Source organism: Mercurialis annua, linkage group LG1-X, assembly GCF_937616625.2.
Source record: "Mercurialis annua linkage group LG1-X, ddMerAnnu1.2, whole genome shotgun sequence".
NCBI lineage: Eukaryota > Viridiplantae > Streptophyta > Magnoliopsida > Malpighiales > Euphorbiaceae > Mercurialis > Mercurialis annua.
The window spans coordinates 5,136,555-5,155,010 of record NC_065570.1 but is presented as its reverse complement, the minus strand read 5'-3'; the positions used below and the strand labels follow the sequence as shown (position 1 = coordinate 5,155,010).

The 18,456-nt window shown below is 34.7% G+C and overlaps 4 protein-coding genes across 5 annotated transcripts; all 4 read right to left on the bottom strand.

The window, feature by feature from the left end:
* Positions 1 to 45: 45 nt before the first annotated feature.
* On the bottom strand, positions 46 to 2,150 carry LOC126687711 (photosynthetic NDH subunit of subcomplex B 2, chloroplastic). Its single transcript, XM_050382266.2, has 3 exons — positions 1,653 to 2,150; positions 1,028 to 1,471; positions 46 to 362 (listed from the first exon to the last, which is right to left on the bottom strand). Exons 1-3 carry the CDS (start codon positions 2,073 to 2,075, stop codon positions 165 to 167), a joined length of 1,065 nt encoding a protein of 354 aa, XP_050238223.1. The 5' UTR covers positions 2,076 to 2,150; the 3' UTR covers positions 46 to 164.
* Positions 2,151 to 2,424: 274 nt separating this feature from the next.
* On the bottom strand, positions 2,425 to 7,296 carry LOC126687707 (T-complex protein 1 subunit theta). Its single transcript, XM_050382264.2, has 13 exons — positions 7,016 to 7,296; positions 6,674 to 6,936; positions 6,372 to 6,518; positions 6,107 to 6,268; positions 5,093 to 5,170; positions 4,803 to 4,936; positions 4,500 to 4,572; positions 4,344 to 4,421; positions 4,111 to 4,233; positions 3,811 to 3,905; positions 3,427 to 3,636; positions 3,017 to 3,074; positions 2,425 to 2,768 (listed from the first exon to the last, which is right to left on the bottom strand). The coding sequence occupies exons 1-13, from the start codon at positions 7,161 to 7,163 to the stop codon at positions 2,694 to 2,696; spliced, it is 1,644 nt and encodes a 547-aa protein (XP_050238221.1). The 5' UTR covers positions 7,164 to 7,296; the 3' UTR covers positions 2,425 to 2,693.
* A 1,500-nt stretch (positions 7,297 to 8,796) lies between these two features.
* Positions 8,797 to 12,696, bottom strand: LOC126685873 (YTH domain-containing protein ECT3-like). Of its 2 annotated transcripts, none has more exons than XM_050379853.2 (7): positions 12,402 to 12,696; positions 11,944 to 12,017; positions 10,631 to 11,167; positions 9,901 to 10,467; positions 9,600 to 9,812; positions 9,353 to 9,496; positions 8,797 to 9,239 (listed from the first exon to the last, which is right to left on the bottom strand). In XM_050379853.2, exons 1-7 carry the CDS (start codon positions 12,454 to 12,456, stop codon positions 8,997 to 8,999), a joined length of 1,833 nt encoding a protein of 610 aa, XP_050235810.1. In that variant the 5' UTR covers positions 12,457 to 12,696; the 3' UTR covers positions 8,797 to 8,996. The 2 variants fall into 2 exon arrangements, with proteins under 2 accessions (XP_050235810.1, XP_050235819.1); XM_050379862.2 differs by having other exon boundaries at positions 12,429 to 12,695.
* A 1,275-nt stretch (positions 12,697 to 13,971) lies between these two features.
* Positions 13,972 to 16,723, bottom strand: LOC126685885 (ADP-glucose phosphorylase). Its single transcript, XM_050379874.2, has 3 exons — positions 16,145 to 16,723; positions 15,195 to 15,485; positions 13,972 to 14,422 (listed from the first exon to the last, which is right to left on the bottom strand). Exons 1-3 carry the CDS (start codon positions 16,631 to 16,633, stop codon positions 14,156 to 14,158), a joined length of 1,047 nt encoding a protein of 348 aa, XP_050235831.1. The 5' UTR covers positions 16,634 to 16,723; the 3' UTR covers positions 13,972 to 14,155.
* Positions 16,724 to 18,456: the final 1,733 nt, after the last annotated feature.

Sequence of the window (18,456 nt, the reverse complement as noted above, 5' to 3'; positions counted from 1 at the left end):
TTAAGAAGTAGCATATACATCAATATTTTCACAATTTTATTACAATTGAACAAATGAACTATAATGACATTGTTAAGGTAACTCTCTGATTGATTACAATATTTGATTTTGAGAAGAAAAGACCAATTTGGGTACTAATGGAACTTAAAAAGATAAGATGTTAATTACAAATTATCATGTTCAATGACCTGTGCTCCTTTCCAACTCTGGCCTGGTTTGACAACAACAGGAACAAGCATGGCAGCAGGGCCAGTGCAGATGAAGTATTCCTTTCCACCATACTTGTCTGATAAAGAACCCGGGCTACCTACGTATGTGTCCTCAAATCCCATCCGAACCACCCTAAAGAAGAGCTCATTTCCCTGAAACATACCAACAATTTCTAAATCATCACTCTTTAATATATCTAATAGATTTCTGGACAGAAAATTGAAATGCCAAACTAATACTACCGATGAGCTATGTTGCACGGAAACTGGTCTCGTCTTACATTTTGATGCTCCATTTGCATTTTTGGAAATACTTTTAAGACTTCAAAACTTTATATTTATCATCAATCTTATAAAAATATGATTTCGCTATTTGTTGTTTCAAGCTTTCAGCAATTCCCGTTTTAATGTTTCTATTTCTGCTTCTGTGCAATGCAGAAAGAAAAGAGTGATGATATTTTTTGGACATTTTAATCACTCAAAAATTCGAACGTTATCAAACATTTATCAATTCTAGTTCAACCATTAAACTTCATCAACTTTAGCTTGATTTTGGTAGTAGCATTTTATTTATAGCCAATATCCCGATGAGCTATGTTACACGGAAAATTATCGAGTCTAATCGCTTCTGAAACTCTGTAAACTTTCTATACATAACATGTTAAAAAAAATTATGGTTTCGTTGCTTGCATTTCAGCGTTTTATATTTCAACAATCTGTTTCCGTGCAACATAGCCAATGAGCTTTGGTATGAGTAAATACCGACTCATCACGAGGACTGTAAACTTTAAAGAAAGAAAGAAGTGACGATAGGATACCTGGTCAAGTGCTTCATATTTGGAAGGAGGAGTGTTATAAAATCCTTTTGATCTCTCCTGTGGTGGAGCAGCATAAACTCTACTAAACCTATACTTCAACATTGTGAAAGGCACATCTTGAACACCCCAGACACCTAATTTATCTTCAATCTCAGGGGTAAAATCAAGAAACCCGGAAGGAGACTCAGATTTCATTGCTTCAGCAGGCGATAAGATTTCGAAAGGCGAAGACAAAGGAGGCTGTGGCAAGTAAGAACAGCCTTTGAATCCTTGGATTGCTGCTTGTTCTCTTCTTTTGAATTTGATATGACTCAGTATTGCACTCCTTAGAGTCACATCCTTACGGCCATTGTTCTTCACAATAACCGCTGTCGCTATGCTTTCGGGGTAGAGCGACACAATGTATGATAACTCAAGAGTTCCGCTTGTACATTCTAACTCCACCTGCAAGAAATCAATAAGAACAAACCTTAATTTCCTTCATATTTTTTACTCAGTCTTATCCTTAAACACCTATCAGAAACACAATGTCTCAGTTGTTTTTCAATAGATTTGCTTATGGGTGAGTTCATTAACTAATTTATTCACAGATTGAAGAGAACAGAGAAATAACAAAGCGAAATACCTGAAGAGCATCAATGGCGTCAGAATCGACATACTTAACAGTCCATTCAGAGCTTATTAAAGAGCCTTTAGAACCTGAATCAGAACCATCGTTTATCACCAAACCAATACCGCCTTTATCTTTACTAGCGGAGTCTTTTGCCGGAATTGTATGAAGAAGTTCATGAAATCCATCATCTTTCCAATAAACTTTCGGCTTGTAAGAAGTGACATGAGCATCAGGTATTTGAAGCTTCAACGAACTGCCATTTCTAACCGTAAGTTCAACGGTTGGGATTTTATTGTTAGATTCCAAGAATTTGATACCTTTTCTGCCGAATTTTTCTTCAAGAATCTCTGGAGTGGATAGAATTGTGTCCGTTGAAGAAGAAGTGGCTTTGATAATGTTTGGCTTTGGAATAGATAAGGAAAGAAGAGAAGCCATTGAAGTAAAGAAATGGAAGTTCAGTCTTCACTAGTTTGCTTGGCTCATCTTTACTTTGGTAACTGCTTTTTGTTTTAGTTGTTTTTGGCTTTTTATACTTCATTTTTTTTCTCAAATACATTTTACCTTATTTGGAATCTTAAAGTAATAAATTATTACACAGCCTATTTAATAATAATAATCAATTAGATTTAATGATATTCCTTTAAATTATATATTATCTCACATTCAACAGGATAACTACAGGTATTGAACCCGGTACCATTCTGATTAGCAACAACAAAAACATAATTTCTGAAAACTACCTTTTAAAAAATATGTTCTATCCGTGAATTAATTGAAACAAATATTTAGTGAATCAGAATCAATATTGACTTCAAGAACTAAATCAATCACATTTTCAGATAAAACTACGGAGCTGATACAACTTCAAAACCACCATCATCACCGTGAACTTCGAATACAGGTTGCATATACAGAGCAGTCTTACCATTTCTTAAACAGTAAACAAAATTGTTAATGCTCAAATTTCTTGGCAGCTTGAAGTAAAGAAATAGTTGCCAAACCAAGCATAAAATTCTGCCCATATAGATCAAGATCAAAGTGTCGTGCGCAGAACTAGTCTTCATCCCCCCCTGCTCCTGCCGGCTGCTGATCTCTCCTTGGACCACCTGCCGGTTTTGACATTATGATCTGTACAGCAAGGAGATAAAATTAAATGTATGATTTTACATGTACGTTTGACAATTCATTAATAATGGCAACAACATTTGAATAATCAGAAGTCATCAAGGTAGACAATGATTGACCTCTAGTTTACGAGTTACTGCTGCCTAAATTAGTTTCTGAAATATTAATTAATTAATTGTAGTCTGAGCAAAACAAAATACACTAATCTGAATTTCACATCAGAAATAAGAGTAAAGCAAACTATCAAATACCTGATCTACTCGCAATACAGTGCAGGCAGCATCAGCAGCATATTTGAGAGCAAATAACCTGAAAAGAAGAAAAAAAATTATAAAGCTTGCATACCACTTACAATGCAAATGCAGATCCGGATCAGATCCAGACAATAAAACATCTACATAGACTCGATATACTAGTGGTTTGAAGGTGAAAAACATTTGAAAGTTCTAGTACAGGCAACCCATATCAATATTAAGATTTCTTATGCTAGACAGCCAAGTACCATACAGGGTTCAAATTAGTTATGGACATAAGCGATTAATTGCCGTCCATATTCTAATTTGAGAACCAAATGATGTTGGAAAATATTTCACTATTTAAAATAATAAATACAAAGTGGACACGACAGCATTTCATGGAAACAGAAAAGGTATAAGTATACTTTGTGACATAAAGGTCCCAGATATTCATGGTTGAACTATCCTTGCATACGCCTTCATCCATGTCAATAGCTACTTTGGTATTCCCAGATGCATGCTCAGCATAAAGAGATGCTATGATTTCCACCGCATTAAGACCAGCATTCTCAGCCAGCGTTTTAGGAACCATCTCAAAGCTCTCGGCAAACTTAGCAATGGCATACTGGTCCAATCTGAAAAGCCAAAGAACATATTTATGTACATGAATGATAAATGCTCTATTTACGTATCTATACCTCGGAAACATTAACAATTCTCAGACTTAGGCAGAAAGAAGACCGACAATGCAAGTTGCCCTTTCAAATTCAGTAGAAATAAAATACAGTAAGAAGAGATTAAACAATTACCCTGTTTCTTTATAAGAAAATTCCTTCAATCTCCTGGCCAACTCAATTTCAGTAGCTGCAGCTCCAGGAACAATACGGCTGTCCTTACACATCGCCTGGAAAGAAGATGTATAAAATAAGCTTGAGGTGTCTTAAACTTAATTTCAAAATTCCTGGAATTTGAACAAACAGTACAATAAATATGACTTTATTAAAAGTGTTCTCTATGTTTACAAGTTTCCAGGACCATAAGACCTAAAACAACGATAGCATCCGAGAGATGAAAAGATAAAGACCCAGTAATTATACAGTAACGGCAACCTTGTAGGTGTTCACTCCATCATCTATGGCTCTTTCAAGATCTTCTAGTATGCTATCGGTGCTTCCCCGTAAAACCACAGTGGCTACAGAGTTCCCACCTTCTTCATTCTTCACTACTGTGACCTATACATATTTGAAAAAGAAGTATCACAGTTATCTGTTAGAAGAGGCACGAAAGGGAGCATACAATGGAAAAGATATTTTGCAACTAAAGTGGTCAAACATGAACATACCCTAGCACCACCTATCTCTTCAACTGAAATGGAATCTACATATCCCAAGTCGTCTGGGTTTGGTTGACTAAGCTTCAACTGTAGTGATAATAAAAAAATTAGATCAGGATGTATTTAAAAGAACTTTCAAACAAGACAAACTGAAATTACACTTACATTAGCAACAGCACCAGTGGTGCGACAAAATCTTCTCAATTCAAACTTTGAGCTAATCTTCAAAACCATGAGCCTGCAACCAGAGATTATGCAAAATAAAAGAACATCATGGATCATAGAGGAAGTGAAAAAACAAACTTAACTAATCAACCCAATTTTAGCCCCATTTATAGTTAAATCAAGTTACCGCCCGTCAATGCAAATTTGGCTTCAATTTGGTAGATTGAATGTCTAATAATACATCTAAAATGCATTTTGGTGGAGAAATCGAAAAAATAAGACGTAAACAGAACATCAACATACTTGTAACGCTCGCAAAAATGCAATGCCATTTCTCCAATAGCTGCTCCACTAACAATCACCTTGGCACCGGAATCTGCAACTGCTTTAATAAGCTCCTCAATTTTAGCTTCTTCAGTCTTTGCGTAATTCTCTAGCTGCAAGGAAAAGGTAGATGAAACACTTAATAAATTTGTACCACTGCTATTCTCATTGGCTTGTTTAGAAAAATCTAAAGCTACCCTTGAAACAGTGAACAGTCTATATTGCAATCAAAACCGAGGATAAACAAACAAAGATTTCTCAAATCATACCTGCTCAGCAGAGCGAATAAGGACTGTCCCTTTGGTTTCAGTTGCTGAGGTATCAACACCACCAACAAACACAGCAACCTATGCAAGTACATCAACAAAGAGAAATAGATTTAATATAAATATATCCCCAAAATGTTATGAAGTCAAGCTAGCAGAAACCTATAAATAAGCTGACAGCTAAAAGTCAATAGAAATAATGCATAGAATTTTAGCATCAGAAACATGATTTATAGTATAAGAATGAAAATGTTTTTTACAATTTGTAGAGAGTATTGAACTCAGGTCTTTTGTTACTTGTGTTACAAAGGTTACCACTTGTAAAGAAAAAACCGTCATATATAATGAAAGGCAACATCTGGGAACTGATGACATATCTAAATCATAGTAGATGGCATTACCCTAACATTCCAAAGACATTGATTTGCTCTATAAGTGGAATGAAGCAGATACAGCTCGTTATTCTCCACAAAAGATTTTAAATAAGACGGGTAGTATAAAACTCAACAAAGACGAGCGGACAATGTGAATAACAGATCCTTTCTCACTTCTCTTTTGCAATTCGTATACACTACACGAGGATATATGTAAATTAAAGCATGAAGTTAATTGGTAATCAACTAATCATCTATCACCAAAACCAATGACACCTTTTTATCCAAGCGTCGAGATAAAATTGAAAAGGAAAGCTCCCTGATATATTACCATTGATGAAGCCCGCCAAAACCCTTAGAATAATTTCATACTATTGAAAATGTTGTTATAACCTTGTCTTAGGACTGAGCTTCTTAGTGGAACGAACAAGGACAACTACAGGCATGCATAAATACACAGTTACTTAATCCTACTCGAACACGTATGCTCCATACCAAGACAAATTCATCAGTGGGATAAGCAAGAATCCAGCAAAAAGTCATAAATAAAGCATCGCTATAGATGAATGTGCTTAGAGAATTTCACAAATTTACAATTCCAAATTAACAGAAAGAACTCAAGATAGACAAATTCAGCACTCACCTTTGCCTTCTCCATGTGCTTTATAGAACCCGCTGCATCACTTTTCAAAACCATTCCACGTACTACACTACAATTACGCAAACCACCCCCCACAAGTTTTGCAACACGAACGTTATCAACATTAAAATTTAGAGGGTTCTTGGGACATACTTGAATGCACGCCTATTAAAAAAAGAACATAAAACTCAGAGAACTCATTGATTAGCTAACAATCTATGAAGAAAAACATATCAAACATAACCGAGAAACAACTCTATGTACATACATCAGCAATAAGACCACATAAAACATCTTCCTGTCCAAATTGCTTGCTAGCAACAGCAGCCTTCATTCGCATAATAACCTGCTCCTTATTCCTCACATCCATCGTTTCAGAACCTTCCTCTACCAGTTCAGTCAAGATTTCCGTCGTCTAGACAAAACAAGAGAAAGCACATACTCTTCATTATAACAAAATCACTAGTTCCGAATAAATAATTTACATTGAACATATCTGTCACTGCATGATTTCATTTCAACTCAAAATTTAGAGTATAAACGAGCTAATTTAGCACAAATCTATCCTACCTTATTGATAGCTTTGGTATATCCAGTAATAATCTCGCTGGGATGAAGACCCATCCGAATAAGCTCCTCGGCATTCTGAAGCAACTCACCGGCAAACGAGATAGTCAAATTAGCACCGTCGCCGATCTCCTCTTGCTGAGCCTTAGCAGCCAGCACTAAAATTTTAGCAGCAGGATGCTGAACCTCAAGTTCATTAACAATAGTAGCCGCATCATTCGTCACAAACAGCTTGTCCAAATGATTAATAACCATCTTATTCATACCTAACATTAAACAAACAAGAATTTAAAAGAACTGCACACTGGATAGTGAATAAAATTACGGATCTCGTTTAAACGGTACCGTTTGGGCCGAGAGAAGTGCGGGTGATGGTGGAGAGCTGTTTGCAAGCGTCGATGTTTTTAATAACGGCTTCGTCGAGACCAGAGAGATGTTTGTGTCCTTCTTTTAACATTGATTGGATTCCGTATGGCTGCATCGAGAACCCCATTTTTAGTTAACTGCTATGTGCTCTCAAGAATCTTTTGATTTGTTCTTCTTCTTCTTGTGGTTCTTACTGAGTAGCAGAAAAAACCCTAGAAATGAGAGTGATCAGTGTGGCTTGTTTTTGTTAAATAAAACCAGAACGCCCTAGAAACTTTAAACTTTGCCTCCACTCTGTAAACCATCACGACGTCGTTTTTATTTTCTATTTAGATTTTTTTCAATCATTTTTTAAGAATAAATTATTTTCAGGCTCTTATTATTTAAAATTTAAATAATATTCTCCTCCACTTTTATTTTTGTTAAAATTTTAATTTTCTCATTCACTTTGGTTTTAGTCAAAAAATTTAATTAGACAAATAAAATTTAATTTAATTTTTTTAATTTAATAGACCAATACTAAAAATAAACAGAAGTACTAAATATTGATAAAAAAATAAATAAAATATGATATCATTCAATTTCCAAATAAATAATTTAACATAAAAAATTTCTAAATAAATTTCTAAATTATAATATGTGTATAGCTTTTAGAGTAATTTGCTTCTTTTTTTTATCTGTTTCATAACACTATATACTTTTCTTCTCTAAACACTTGAAATTCTCTAACTTGATGATTAAATCGCATTTGAAATTCACTGATTTTTATGATAATATTGATTAAGCGATTATTCATTTTTTTTCATATTCTAAATACTAGCAATTATTCAAACAAAAATATATTTTTGCAAATTAAAATAATAACTGTTACAACGAAATAGGCTATCGTTTCACATATCAACTAACCCTTGGATAGGTCTACCTCTGATAAAAAAAACATAATGTTTTTAACAAAAAACAGTATTGAAATTTCTATCCCTCACATGCAAAATTGTTCATTCGGTTAAGATTCAAGTTAAAATTTATTTATTTATACTAATGAATTATAGCTCAAATAACAACAATTTGTTAAGGCACCGTTTGAATTGAGGGTTTTTAAAATTTATGAATTTTAGCAAAACCGATGGATTTTAAATCAATGGAATTTAAATCCATAGATTTTAAAATTTCATCGTTTGGATTGAATATAAAATCAATGGATTTTTAATATTATTTATGGAAAATAATAAATAGTATAACAATCCATCATGTATAAAAAATGGTGGATTTGGACTTTCCCACCTAGTAGGTGGGAAATCAAAACCCTCAAAAATGATGGATTGTAGAAAATGAAGGAAACTATAAATTCATGGATTCTATTAATTTTTTTTCTAGACAAACGATATATTCTGTCCAAATCTATGGATTGTTTAGAATCCATCGTTTAGAATCCATCAATCCAAACGGTGCCTAAATCATAAGTTTAATTCCTTCAACATGCACTCCAATTAATTATATTAAAGAAAATTATTTACCACAAATTAATTATATAATAAAATTAAATCAAAAAAATTAATTTTTTTTAATTCAATGCAGTTTTCTAACGAAAAAACTAAAATCTCCCTCTACTTCAGGTGGCTGCATGATCTGCAAATTAACCATTTGAAGTGAAAAGTTGCAACCACATAAGAACACAGCAGATGATGCTAATAATTTGTACAGAAACACTTCAAATTTTTTTCAATCTAAAAAAGATAAGAGAATTTAGATCTAATAAGGTCTTGAGCAATAAATTTTTTTCACTCTAAAAACACAGATTTTTCTGTCTTCAAAGCAGTCATCCATTGGCATAGGTAAAAACCTAACCTATTTATGTGATCTAAAAGTAACTAGTAAGTCATGAAACCAACCTCAACTACATCTCTGCTCCTAATTATCCTATTCTAAAATAACATGGTAAACAGACTTGGCAGGAAAAAAATTAACAGGCACTCGCGACTTTGTTTTCAGATGACACAGCTGATTTTGCATTGTTCGGAGAGTTTTCAGCTGCTGGACCTGAACCATTCTGTTCAGCTAGCTTCACGTCTCCATTCATTTTTCCAGGTTCAACTGCTGCTGCTACACCCGCTGGGCCGTTCAACATAGTATCCGCTGGTTTATGTGCATCTGTTGCGAGTTTCTCTTTATTGTGACATGGATCAATAGGCTTCCCATCCAGAGTCTTATTTTTCAGAACCAAAGCCAGAGAAAAGAAAAGAAAATTAGAATTAAATCCCACACACTGAAGAACTCTGAACAGTTTGACGAAATATAAGAAAGGTAAGCACACCCTACCTGTTTTTGAATCTTTAGCTTAGCCCGTTTCTCCTGCATAATCCTCTCGCGAGCAGCATAGAATGAAAAATCATCCAGTATCGACGTCCTGCCTTTATGACCCTTAAAAATTTGAAGTACCTGAATACCTTTCTCTAATACCACCTATCACATAATGTAGTATTTAAAGTTAGAAAAGGATGATCAATAAAAGAGGCAGCCGCTTAAACAATAAAGTCACAAAGAAATAATTCAAGAACCCATCTACCTCCTGTGTGTCCCTGCTATTGGTAACAGGCTTGTTCTCATTGTTTTCAAGCGTTATGTGCCTCAAAGAATTATTTGGTACATCCTTAACAATATGCCATTTCACAGGAAAGCAACCAATCCACTTCTCCTGTTGCCAATATTCCACAGTTCTGTCAAAATCAACAGAACCCACCATCTCAGCTAAACCAACAAATTGACCACTGGTATTGACCTACAAGAACAAATAAAATGAATACATAAATCTCTGAAGATATGAAACTGATTGCCAAACTACTCATGAGGTAATAACTGGTACTTACGGAGAATAATAGAAACACGGGGCAGCCACCAGGAATTTCCTGTGCTTCACGGTATGCTGCATCCAGCTTCTTATTTCCATTAGGCGTGCTAGCCCACACACCATACTTTAAACTTTTATGAACATCATCCTCACTGTATGACTTAATAACAAAAAACTTTGCATTTGCGTAATCCTCAGGAAAATCCTCCTTGTTGTATTGTTCATTGTCTAGGATCTGAGAATTATCCTCCTTACTATGGTCTGGCGCTAAGACATTCTGCCCTTGGCCTGTCTGTGCAACAGGGCCAAGTTCAGTTTGATTCTTAAAACCCTTTGATCTAGGTCCTCTATTCAACTCGCTTAAGCCATCAATATTCTCATTGCCATAGCCACGGTTCTTAGGTTTGTACTTGTTATCAACCACCACCCATCCACGTCCATTTGTCCATGAATTAGCACCGAAGGATCCAAAACCTGCACCGCCTCTGTAATTATATTGGCCATACATTCTGTTGTTTGGGTACATGTAGTTCATAGATCCTGAACCTTGACCCAATCCAGACATTGGTCTTGTAGGGGGCCAATTCTGAGAAGGTATCAATAAAGAAACTTTAATATACTAATAGATTTCAGAAGACAAGTTTCAAGAACTATCAGATACGAATACTATCAAATTTAGAACAAGCTGGAGGAACAAAAAATAAACAAGCAGAAAAACAAAGTATCAGAGATTCAGAATGATAACATACCACTGGTGAAGAGTACCCAGCATTCATTGCATGTCCAGCTGCCCCATTGGAATACATTGAGGCATCCAACCAAGGCATTGGCGAGTGATATGCATCATACCCATACCTTGGATCATGATAACCAGATGTAGGATATCCTGCTGGAACACTGCTCCTCTTATAGGAACTACTAAAGTTTGAAGATGGATTGTGATTACTTGGTTTGAAAGGTTTTGATCCATTAGTTCGGTTTACACTTCCATTGTTCACTGTATTTTTGGAATTTCCTGCAGCAGTTCCAACGGATAAAGCTGCTTTATCAGCTGTGCCAGAAGTTGGAACCTCAGTTTGGGATGCACCAACAGATTTGGTAGAATCAAATGTGCCATTTGAATTTGGAGCCTGGTAAAAACTAGGGTAAAGGTACTCCTGTGTTCCATATAACTGGCTATCATTTCCCATGGCAGGCATAGTAGAATTTGGTGATGGGTATGTTCCAACAGGCACATAACCATAGCTTTGCTGGTATACAAGAGTATCATTGTTGCCATAGATGTCCTGCAAAATAGGCAATAACCTATTAGTTACAAACACTCAACTACTAGTATCTTATTCAGTTTCTGCCTGGACAAATTCAGTAGACACTACCTTTGCCACAACACATACAAGGCATGATTACAATCACAAACTAGCAATTTCACAATGTTTACGCTTATCAATCCTCATCCAACTTCACAATTTCAAAAGCCATTAACAAAATATTCATAGGCGCTTGAGATGTATAATCCCTGCTAGTTTTGAAAAGGAAAATTCAACTGCATCTAATACGACATGTCAACCTCAACTCCCAAAGAGAAATAAATGAGATGTAGTAAAAGACGACCATTATTTTTCAAGAAAATCAAAATGATCAATTCTCTCATGCATAAACAAGTATGAGCTACAACTGAAATTCGGCCAAGAGTAGCACATCTAGAGCAGTTGTTCCCCCACTATCAGGCCTACCAGGCCTTCAAGAAAGATGATATTTTTTAACCAAAAAATTACTGACCCAGTAAAACACAAGTCGCCCAATTAAACAATTTAAGTAACTTAAACTTCCAGGTCTGTTCCAATTAGGAATAGACCTTGTAGGGCAATAACCTCCACAATATTACACAGTTAATAAAGACCTATAAGGACAATAGCAGGCATTCCGGTCTACATGAAGAGTGTTCATAGTCCGATTAATTACGTTGGCTTCATAAGTAGTTAAGTCATTCGATCCATATACCCGTCATTATAAGATCAGACAAAATGATCAATAGTAAATCAATAGAAGTTCCCTAGTTTACCTTGGCATGTTCAGGAACTTCAGCAGTCTTGGTCTGAGATTCTAATGACAAGTTCCCCAATACACCTGCAATATCTGTAAACAGTAATGGTAAAGGATAACACAAACCACAGTTCAATCGCATCAATTCCCTTATTAAAATGACCCAGAATCCATACTTCAACTTAAATTCTCAAACACAGCAGAATCCACAAAAAGCTTTGATCTTTATTCTTCAAAACAAATCCAAGACTGGGCATTAATCAAACATAAACAAAACCCAGCGAAAGATTATACATAAAAACAAACACACCCTTAAACCCCAATAAAAACCCATTTCTTCCAATCCACATATATCAAGAACCAATCACTGTAATCAATAATAAATCTAGATCAAACCAACAAAACCAAATACAAAACATACACAAGAATTAAACAAAACCCAATCAAGAACCAAGATTGGGAAGAACTAAAGAGTACCCAGATGAGTAAAGTTGGTAAGGATACTATCAGAAGGTGAAGAAAGAGCTGCCATGGTTAGAGAGTGATAAAGAGTGTAAAGAAAAAGAGAGGAGATAGAGAGAGAGAGAGAGAGAGAGAAAAACCCTAAAAAGATTTAAAGAAGAGGAGAATTTAAGAGTGAAGAAAAGGCTTGGAGAAGGGGGTAGCCGCCAAAACCCAAGGCTTGGGGTTTTAGTTCAATTTTTAGTTTCAAAAGGAGACACAAGTTTCAAATTGCACCACGGATCCACCTTCTATATTAATTGATTGGAAGAAAACAAAATCAATTAAGATAAAGAAAAGGAAAAATTCCTCACTAGTTTGTGATGTAGAGGGGCAGACGTGCGTGTCGTTTTCTCTTCGTGGATTCTACGGTCTTCTATTTAGGTCTGGATAGGGCCAAATGCCATTGAAACGATTGAATTGAATCGTCCGACCAACCCATGAACTACATGTTTTAAAGGTTTAACCTTTGCGCTAAGCCTTCTTGTTTTGGGCCTAAGCTTCGTAATATTAAAAATTTACTAGAAATTACAAGCGGTGTTTTAAAAACCGGAACGATTGTCGAACTGATAGTCGCGGATCTACTAAGAAACTAGAGTAGCCTCTATCGGACTGCCGCCAACAAAATAGAGGTAGAATTTATAATGAATTCATGATTAGGGTAAACTAAAGTCCGGCTAAAATAAAATCATAATTTTAACCATTAGATATATTCATCCGCTATATATATATATGGCGATTTTTACATTGATTTGTTTATTTTTAGTTTTTAAATTGGAACTCCAGTTGATTTGGGTCTTAAGACAATGATTATTGCAAGGTTGAGATCTCTTGTTCAAGTACCTAATTTGGTGATTAGGAGTTTTGGTGGGTTGTTCACATGCTCATGTACAATGTGTGGTTTTGGACAATCTTTGCATATTGAAATTCAATCAAATTGGAGTGATGGAATTTGTGCCAATAAAAGAATATGAATTCATTTTATTCTTTGGCAAGAGATTCTTCATATTTTTGTCTTAGCCACATAAGTGTTCAACTCATGAGCTTGTGGGTTCGAAGAGGATCGTCTAACATTGTCCAAGTCGGTCCTTCGAACAGAGTCCAAAATAAGGGTAATTATCGAGTCAAGCCAACTCGCGAGCTACTCAGGGTTGACTTAAAAAGTAATCAAAATCGACTAGATTAATACCAAGTAGAGCTCAGGTTCAACCGTTCAAGTAAATTATCGAGTCGAGTTCGAACTTCAAAATACTCAACTCGATAAGCTCGCAAGCCTGATTGAGCTTTAGTTAATTTTTCTTTTTATTCTTTACAATTATATAAATTTATAATAATATCTCTATTTTTATATTAATTTTAATTTTTAAACATTTATACAGAAAATCTAGTCAAGTCGAGCTCGAAACTCATATTCTAACAAGTTCGAGCTCAAGCTCCAAAACTGAAACTCGATTGAGTCGAGCTTGGCAATATTTCGACTCGACTTGGTCACACCTCTACCCAAAGCCATCATAACCATATTATCTGGTGAACAGAACAGTACCAATGAAACACATGGGGAACTTTGCCTGGCACAACCTTTTAATGAATGTGCTTCACCTTTTGTAACATACACATAAGCAAAAGAATTTCAATTTATTCCATATGGACATAAGGACACAGAATATAGCTTTGATAATTTCTTCTCTTATGTGTCTAAATGTAAGTCAATATTATTAGTATCCATGAGATTAACCATCTGAAGGAAGATTAACCTCCCGCATTACTTTTGCAGCATCCTCGGGTAAAACAGGATTTATGTAACAGCCTGTTCCGAGTTCAAACCCTCCCACCCCACTTAATTGAGGCACTATCTGTAAAAACCAGTGAGTATAAGATAATTGTAATTCGTTAACCTGGACTGGCGCTGTCTGGATCATGAAGTTAAATGGGGGGTTATTCAACTGTATAGATATCTTTCTAAGCATGAGCTTCAGTAATCCCCCGAGATCAACAGCCTGCAAAATTGTACATTAATGAATACAAAGCACTTAAAGTATCACAAAAGAATCGTACCATGTGGCATGTGCAATGATGAACTATAATTGGTATCAAATGCCAAATGTAGTTTGCATATACCAGCTTAAGATTCTTAGTTACATTACATGCATTAAATGTAGGCCAAAAGCAAGTATAGGAATAATGCCAACATCATAACTACTGTTAAAATCATGAGTATGGTCATCTTTTTATAGTATATCATAACCGAAATTAAATCAAAATAAAACTTGAATTTTTGTAGTATCAACATTTCAGATGTGACATAATACCACATTTTTCTTACTACTCACTTCATCATCAATAACTTCACAATCTCTCAAGAAAGGATTGGGCAATTACTGAATGAAAGCAGACAACATTACAGAGAGAGACTCTTTCCCTGACTGTGAAGCAAACATTCTATTCAAACAAATCCGAGGGGCTTTGGTCTGTCATTTACGCACGGATACAACTATATGAAAACGGGACACTTGGATACGGACACGACAAAACGGGTGTTATAAAAAGGTTTCCTATATTAAAAATGAAGTTTAATCTCGGAAACGCCAATTTTGCGATACGTTACCGAAATGGGAAACGATGATCGAATGAAGTGTATGTATTACTTAGCTGTCTGTTCAATGTTCATACCTTTCTTAAGAGATCGTAAGGTTCTGGGGCCACATCAGTAATCATGATTGAGATAAAAATAACATGCAAACAGCACAACCAAACACAGATGATTATTACCTTCTCAGAGTCTATTTCATGGAAATGAGACGAGTGATCCCTGGGAATGATCCATATCTCAAACGGAAACGAAGCAGCAAATGGAATAATGGAGATGAAATGAGTTGATTCGTCAATTAAAAGCTTTTCTTTATCAATTTCACAAAGGCTACATTTCCCTGTCTTATCAAAGTATTCCTTTGTACCGTCGAGTCGAGCAGAAACAGAAGGGGGAATAACAGGAAGTGCCACTATCTGACTGTGTGAATGACTCATTGATGCTCCGGCAGAAGCACCATGGTTCTTGAACACCTACGAGCATTCAAAAAAAAAAAAAACACCATTCCATTGTCAAATTGAACCAAAGAAAATAGCTTTAAATTGTTGACTACACATGCAAATAGGGGCGTAACTGAGTCGAGCCAACTCGCGAGCTACTCGGGATTGACTCGAAATCGACTCGATAAATATTAAGTCACATACTCGAGTTACTTAACGAGTCGAGTTTGAGTGTCAAAATACTCGGTTTGATAAACTCGTGAGTCTAATCTATGCATTAATTAATTTACATTTTTTCCCCTCTATAATAATTTAAATTTACAAAATACTTTTATTTTTATTTTACAATTCAATTTTTTAAATAAAGATAAACAAGTCGAATCGAGCCGATCTCAAGTCTCTATTCTTCTACCGAATTCGACTTGGAGCTCCTAAAATAAAACTCAATCGAGTTGGAGTCGAGTTTAGCGACTTAGATTTTAGAGTAGAGTCGAGCTCAGACTTATTACACCCCTACATGCAAATGCAAACACGCAAATTCCATGCTATTTTTAAGTGCCAGAAAATCTAATAAAATGCTAAAATTAACCAACTCTAGCTATATCTACTGATTGACAAGCAACTAAATAGTTAACTAAATAAAAAACTTTTCTTTTTTAGCTAATAAAATAAAATCATTAAGAAATAAAAACCTGCACGTATTTAATTGATTCACTTCTCATAATCTGCTCGATCCTCTTCTTATACACAATCAAAACCTCACCAATCTGACCCGCTTCCATATCGCACAACTGTACCCGATGAACCGGAGCTTCAATCACCACGTCATGGAATCCGAATCCGGTTAATAACCGACCCGGACCATCCAACTCAATCTTTTGATCAGATGGGTCGTCAAGGTCTCTGCTTAAAGCTGGGAAGAGATTCTCGATGACCCGGATCTTCCAGTCTTTATTATTCGGGTCGGGTGGGACCCGGAATATTTCCGGTGCACATTCATCTTCGCGGCCTATACAGAACGGGCAAGAATTGTTATTGTTAGGGTTATGGTTTTGAGGAGCATTGGATTTGAAATCAGTGGGTCGTTTGGCTCGGGCGGGTGAGAAAATGACCCATCGATTTGTAACCGGATCGTGTCTTAATTCGGGGCTCCGACTTGGAGTCGTGGTCGGCGGTGCCATCAGTCGTTGAGGCAATTGAGTTGGCAATTAGATCATTGATTTGGTTAATGGAAGATTTATGATAAATCAGGGACATCTCTGCAAAGAAATGTAAATAATGTTTTTGGTCATTAACATTCGAGATTTTATGATATTTCCCCTATCTTTAAGTTTTACTTGCATAAGTAGCCTTCAGGTGTAATAACCAAAACTAACAGTATTTAACTATATTAATTTAAAAAGAAAAGGGCACTAAATCAGCGCATATATTTTTAATTTTGACTGATATTTAAACTATTGATCTATTTGATTAATTAATACCAATGATTGAAAGCTTAATCATTATAAAATTACAATTTAATCTGTAAAATTCATTTTAAATAAAAATCACCATAACTAAATTACTTTCATATAAATTTTGTGTCTATTGATAAAATACTAATTTAATAAATTTAATTCAAAATTCTAATTCATTCTCAAAGTTTGATTTAGTAAAAAACCATATAATAAATTGAAAAGAAACTTTTAGCTCATAGTAATATTTTTATGTGTCAATTTACTATATATAGTATAAATAGTAATGCATAAATATGCCGTAATTTTTTTGCATGCATAATACAAAAAATAAAGAGAAAATTATAAAAAATTCCTAAACACTCTTAATATTTTCAAAAATGCTAAATGTCTGAATTCCTTTCACCCACTACCTTTTTTTTTAACAATTTGTACCTTTCTATTCAAAAAAACAACACGTATCATATATGTCTCGGCACGTTAGACGCGTTGAATCGCCAGACGCGTAAGGCACGTCAACGCGCTATCTCATCAGATGATTATCTCAATGCTTTCGAGATATATATCAAATACATCACAGATACATTATTGATACATATAAAAAAACAACTCAAATGCATTTATTTTTAAATAAATATTAATTTATTAAACATGTTTGACATATTTCTTAAATATATATTAATTTATTAAGCATGTTTAATTATAAAAAAATTCGAGTTAGATTAGAAAACTTTCTGCAAATTTTGATAAATAGATTTTAAATCGCAGTCTTTAATTGAGTAGTGGATGTAGGATCGATTTTGTGATCCTAATTACTGTAAATATTTTGTCTCAATTTTTCTCCTTATTAAATTGTTTATTCCGTTTAAAATAAATAAATTAAGCATTCATTCACAGTCCATTCATCTTCTATAAGGTTATATCTTCAGATTTTCTATACCACACTTAGGAATTTCATGAACTGTAATTGAAATATAACCATGTCTAAATACAAGGTTGTAAAATCCACTATAAAAAAACTTTAAACCTCTTATTTGGCTTAATACATAGTTTAACCTCTAAATTTGTACCCTTTTATCCACCTAACCCCTAAATTTAACGTCTCACCTATCGAACCTCAAAACTTGTTAAATAATCCGATTTGACCCCTGAACTTGATAAATACGTAAATATTGAACCCCTTCGTGTCCACCTATCACTTGAAACATTCTAGAAGAAATTGTGTACGGAGGGGTTCAATGTTTAAGTATATATCAAGTTCAGGGGTCAAATCGGGTTATTTAACAAATTTAGAGGTTCGATAGGTGAGACGTTAAATTTAGGGGTCAGATGGATAAAAGGGTACAAATTCAGGGATCAAACTATGTATTCAGCCCCTCTTATTTAAGCCTATGCCTATGTACACAAATAATGCAAGTTCCTTTTTTTCATCAACCATATATTTATTTTCAACATATTTTTACCTCTTAACTTAACACAAAAAATCAATTAATAAAAAAAATTATAATTTTAAATAAAAACACTCATAATTGATTATTTAAACTCATTTT

Coding starts and splice junctions, on each gene's coding strand:
- LOC126687711 (XM_050382266.2), bottom strand. CDS start 2,075: ATGGCTTCTCTTCTTTCCTTATCTATTCCAAAGCCAAACATTATCAAA. Junction 1,472..1,652: donor ACGCCATTGATGCTCTTCAG/GTATTTCGCTTT, acceptor GATTTCTTGCAG/GTGGAGTTAGAATGTACAAG. Junction 363..1,027: donor AATATGAAGCACTTGACCAG/GTATCCTATCGT, acceptor GGTATGTTTCAG/GGAAATGAGCTCTTCTTTAG.
- LOC126687707 (XM_050382264.2), bottom strand. CDS start 7,163: ATGGGGTTCTCGATGCAGCCATACGGAATCCAATCAATGTTAAAAGAA. Junction 4,937..5,092: donor TTATTCGCTCTGCTGAGCAG/GTATGATTTGAG, acceptor TTTTCCTTGCAG/CTAGAGAATTACGCAAAGAC. Junction 3,906..4,110: donor ATGGAGTGAACACCTACAAG/GTTGCCGTTACT, acceptor TCTTCTTTCCAG/GCGATGTGTAAGGACAGCCG.
- LOC126685873 (XM_050379853.2), bottom strand. CDS start 12,456: ATGGCAGCTCTTTCTTCACCTTCTGATAGTATCCTTACCAACTTTACT. Junction 10,468..10,630: donor CTGGGTACTCTTCACCAGTG/GTATGTTATCAT, acceptor ATACCTTCTCAG/AATTGGCCCCCTACAAGACC. Junction 9,813..9,900: donor CCGTGTTTCTATTATTCTCC/GTAAGTACCAGT, acceptor TTGTTCTTGTAG/GTCAATACCAGTGGTCAATT.
- LOC126685885 (XM_050379874.2), bottom strand. CDS start 16,633: ATGGCACCGCCGACCACGACTCCAAGTCGGAGCCCCGAATTAAGACAC. Junction 15,486..16,144: donor AATCAATTAAATACGTGCAG/GTTTTTATTTCT, acceptor GAATGCTCGTAG/GTGTTCAAGAACCATGGTGC. Junction 14,423..15,194: donor ATGAAATAGACTCTGAGAAG/GTAATAATCATC, acceptor ACAATTTTGCAG/GCTGTTGATCTCGGGGGATT.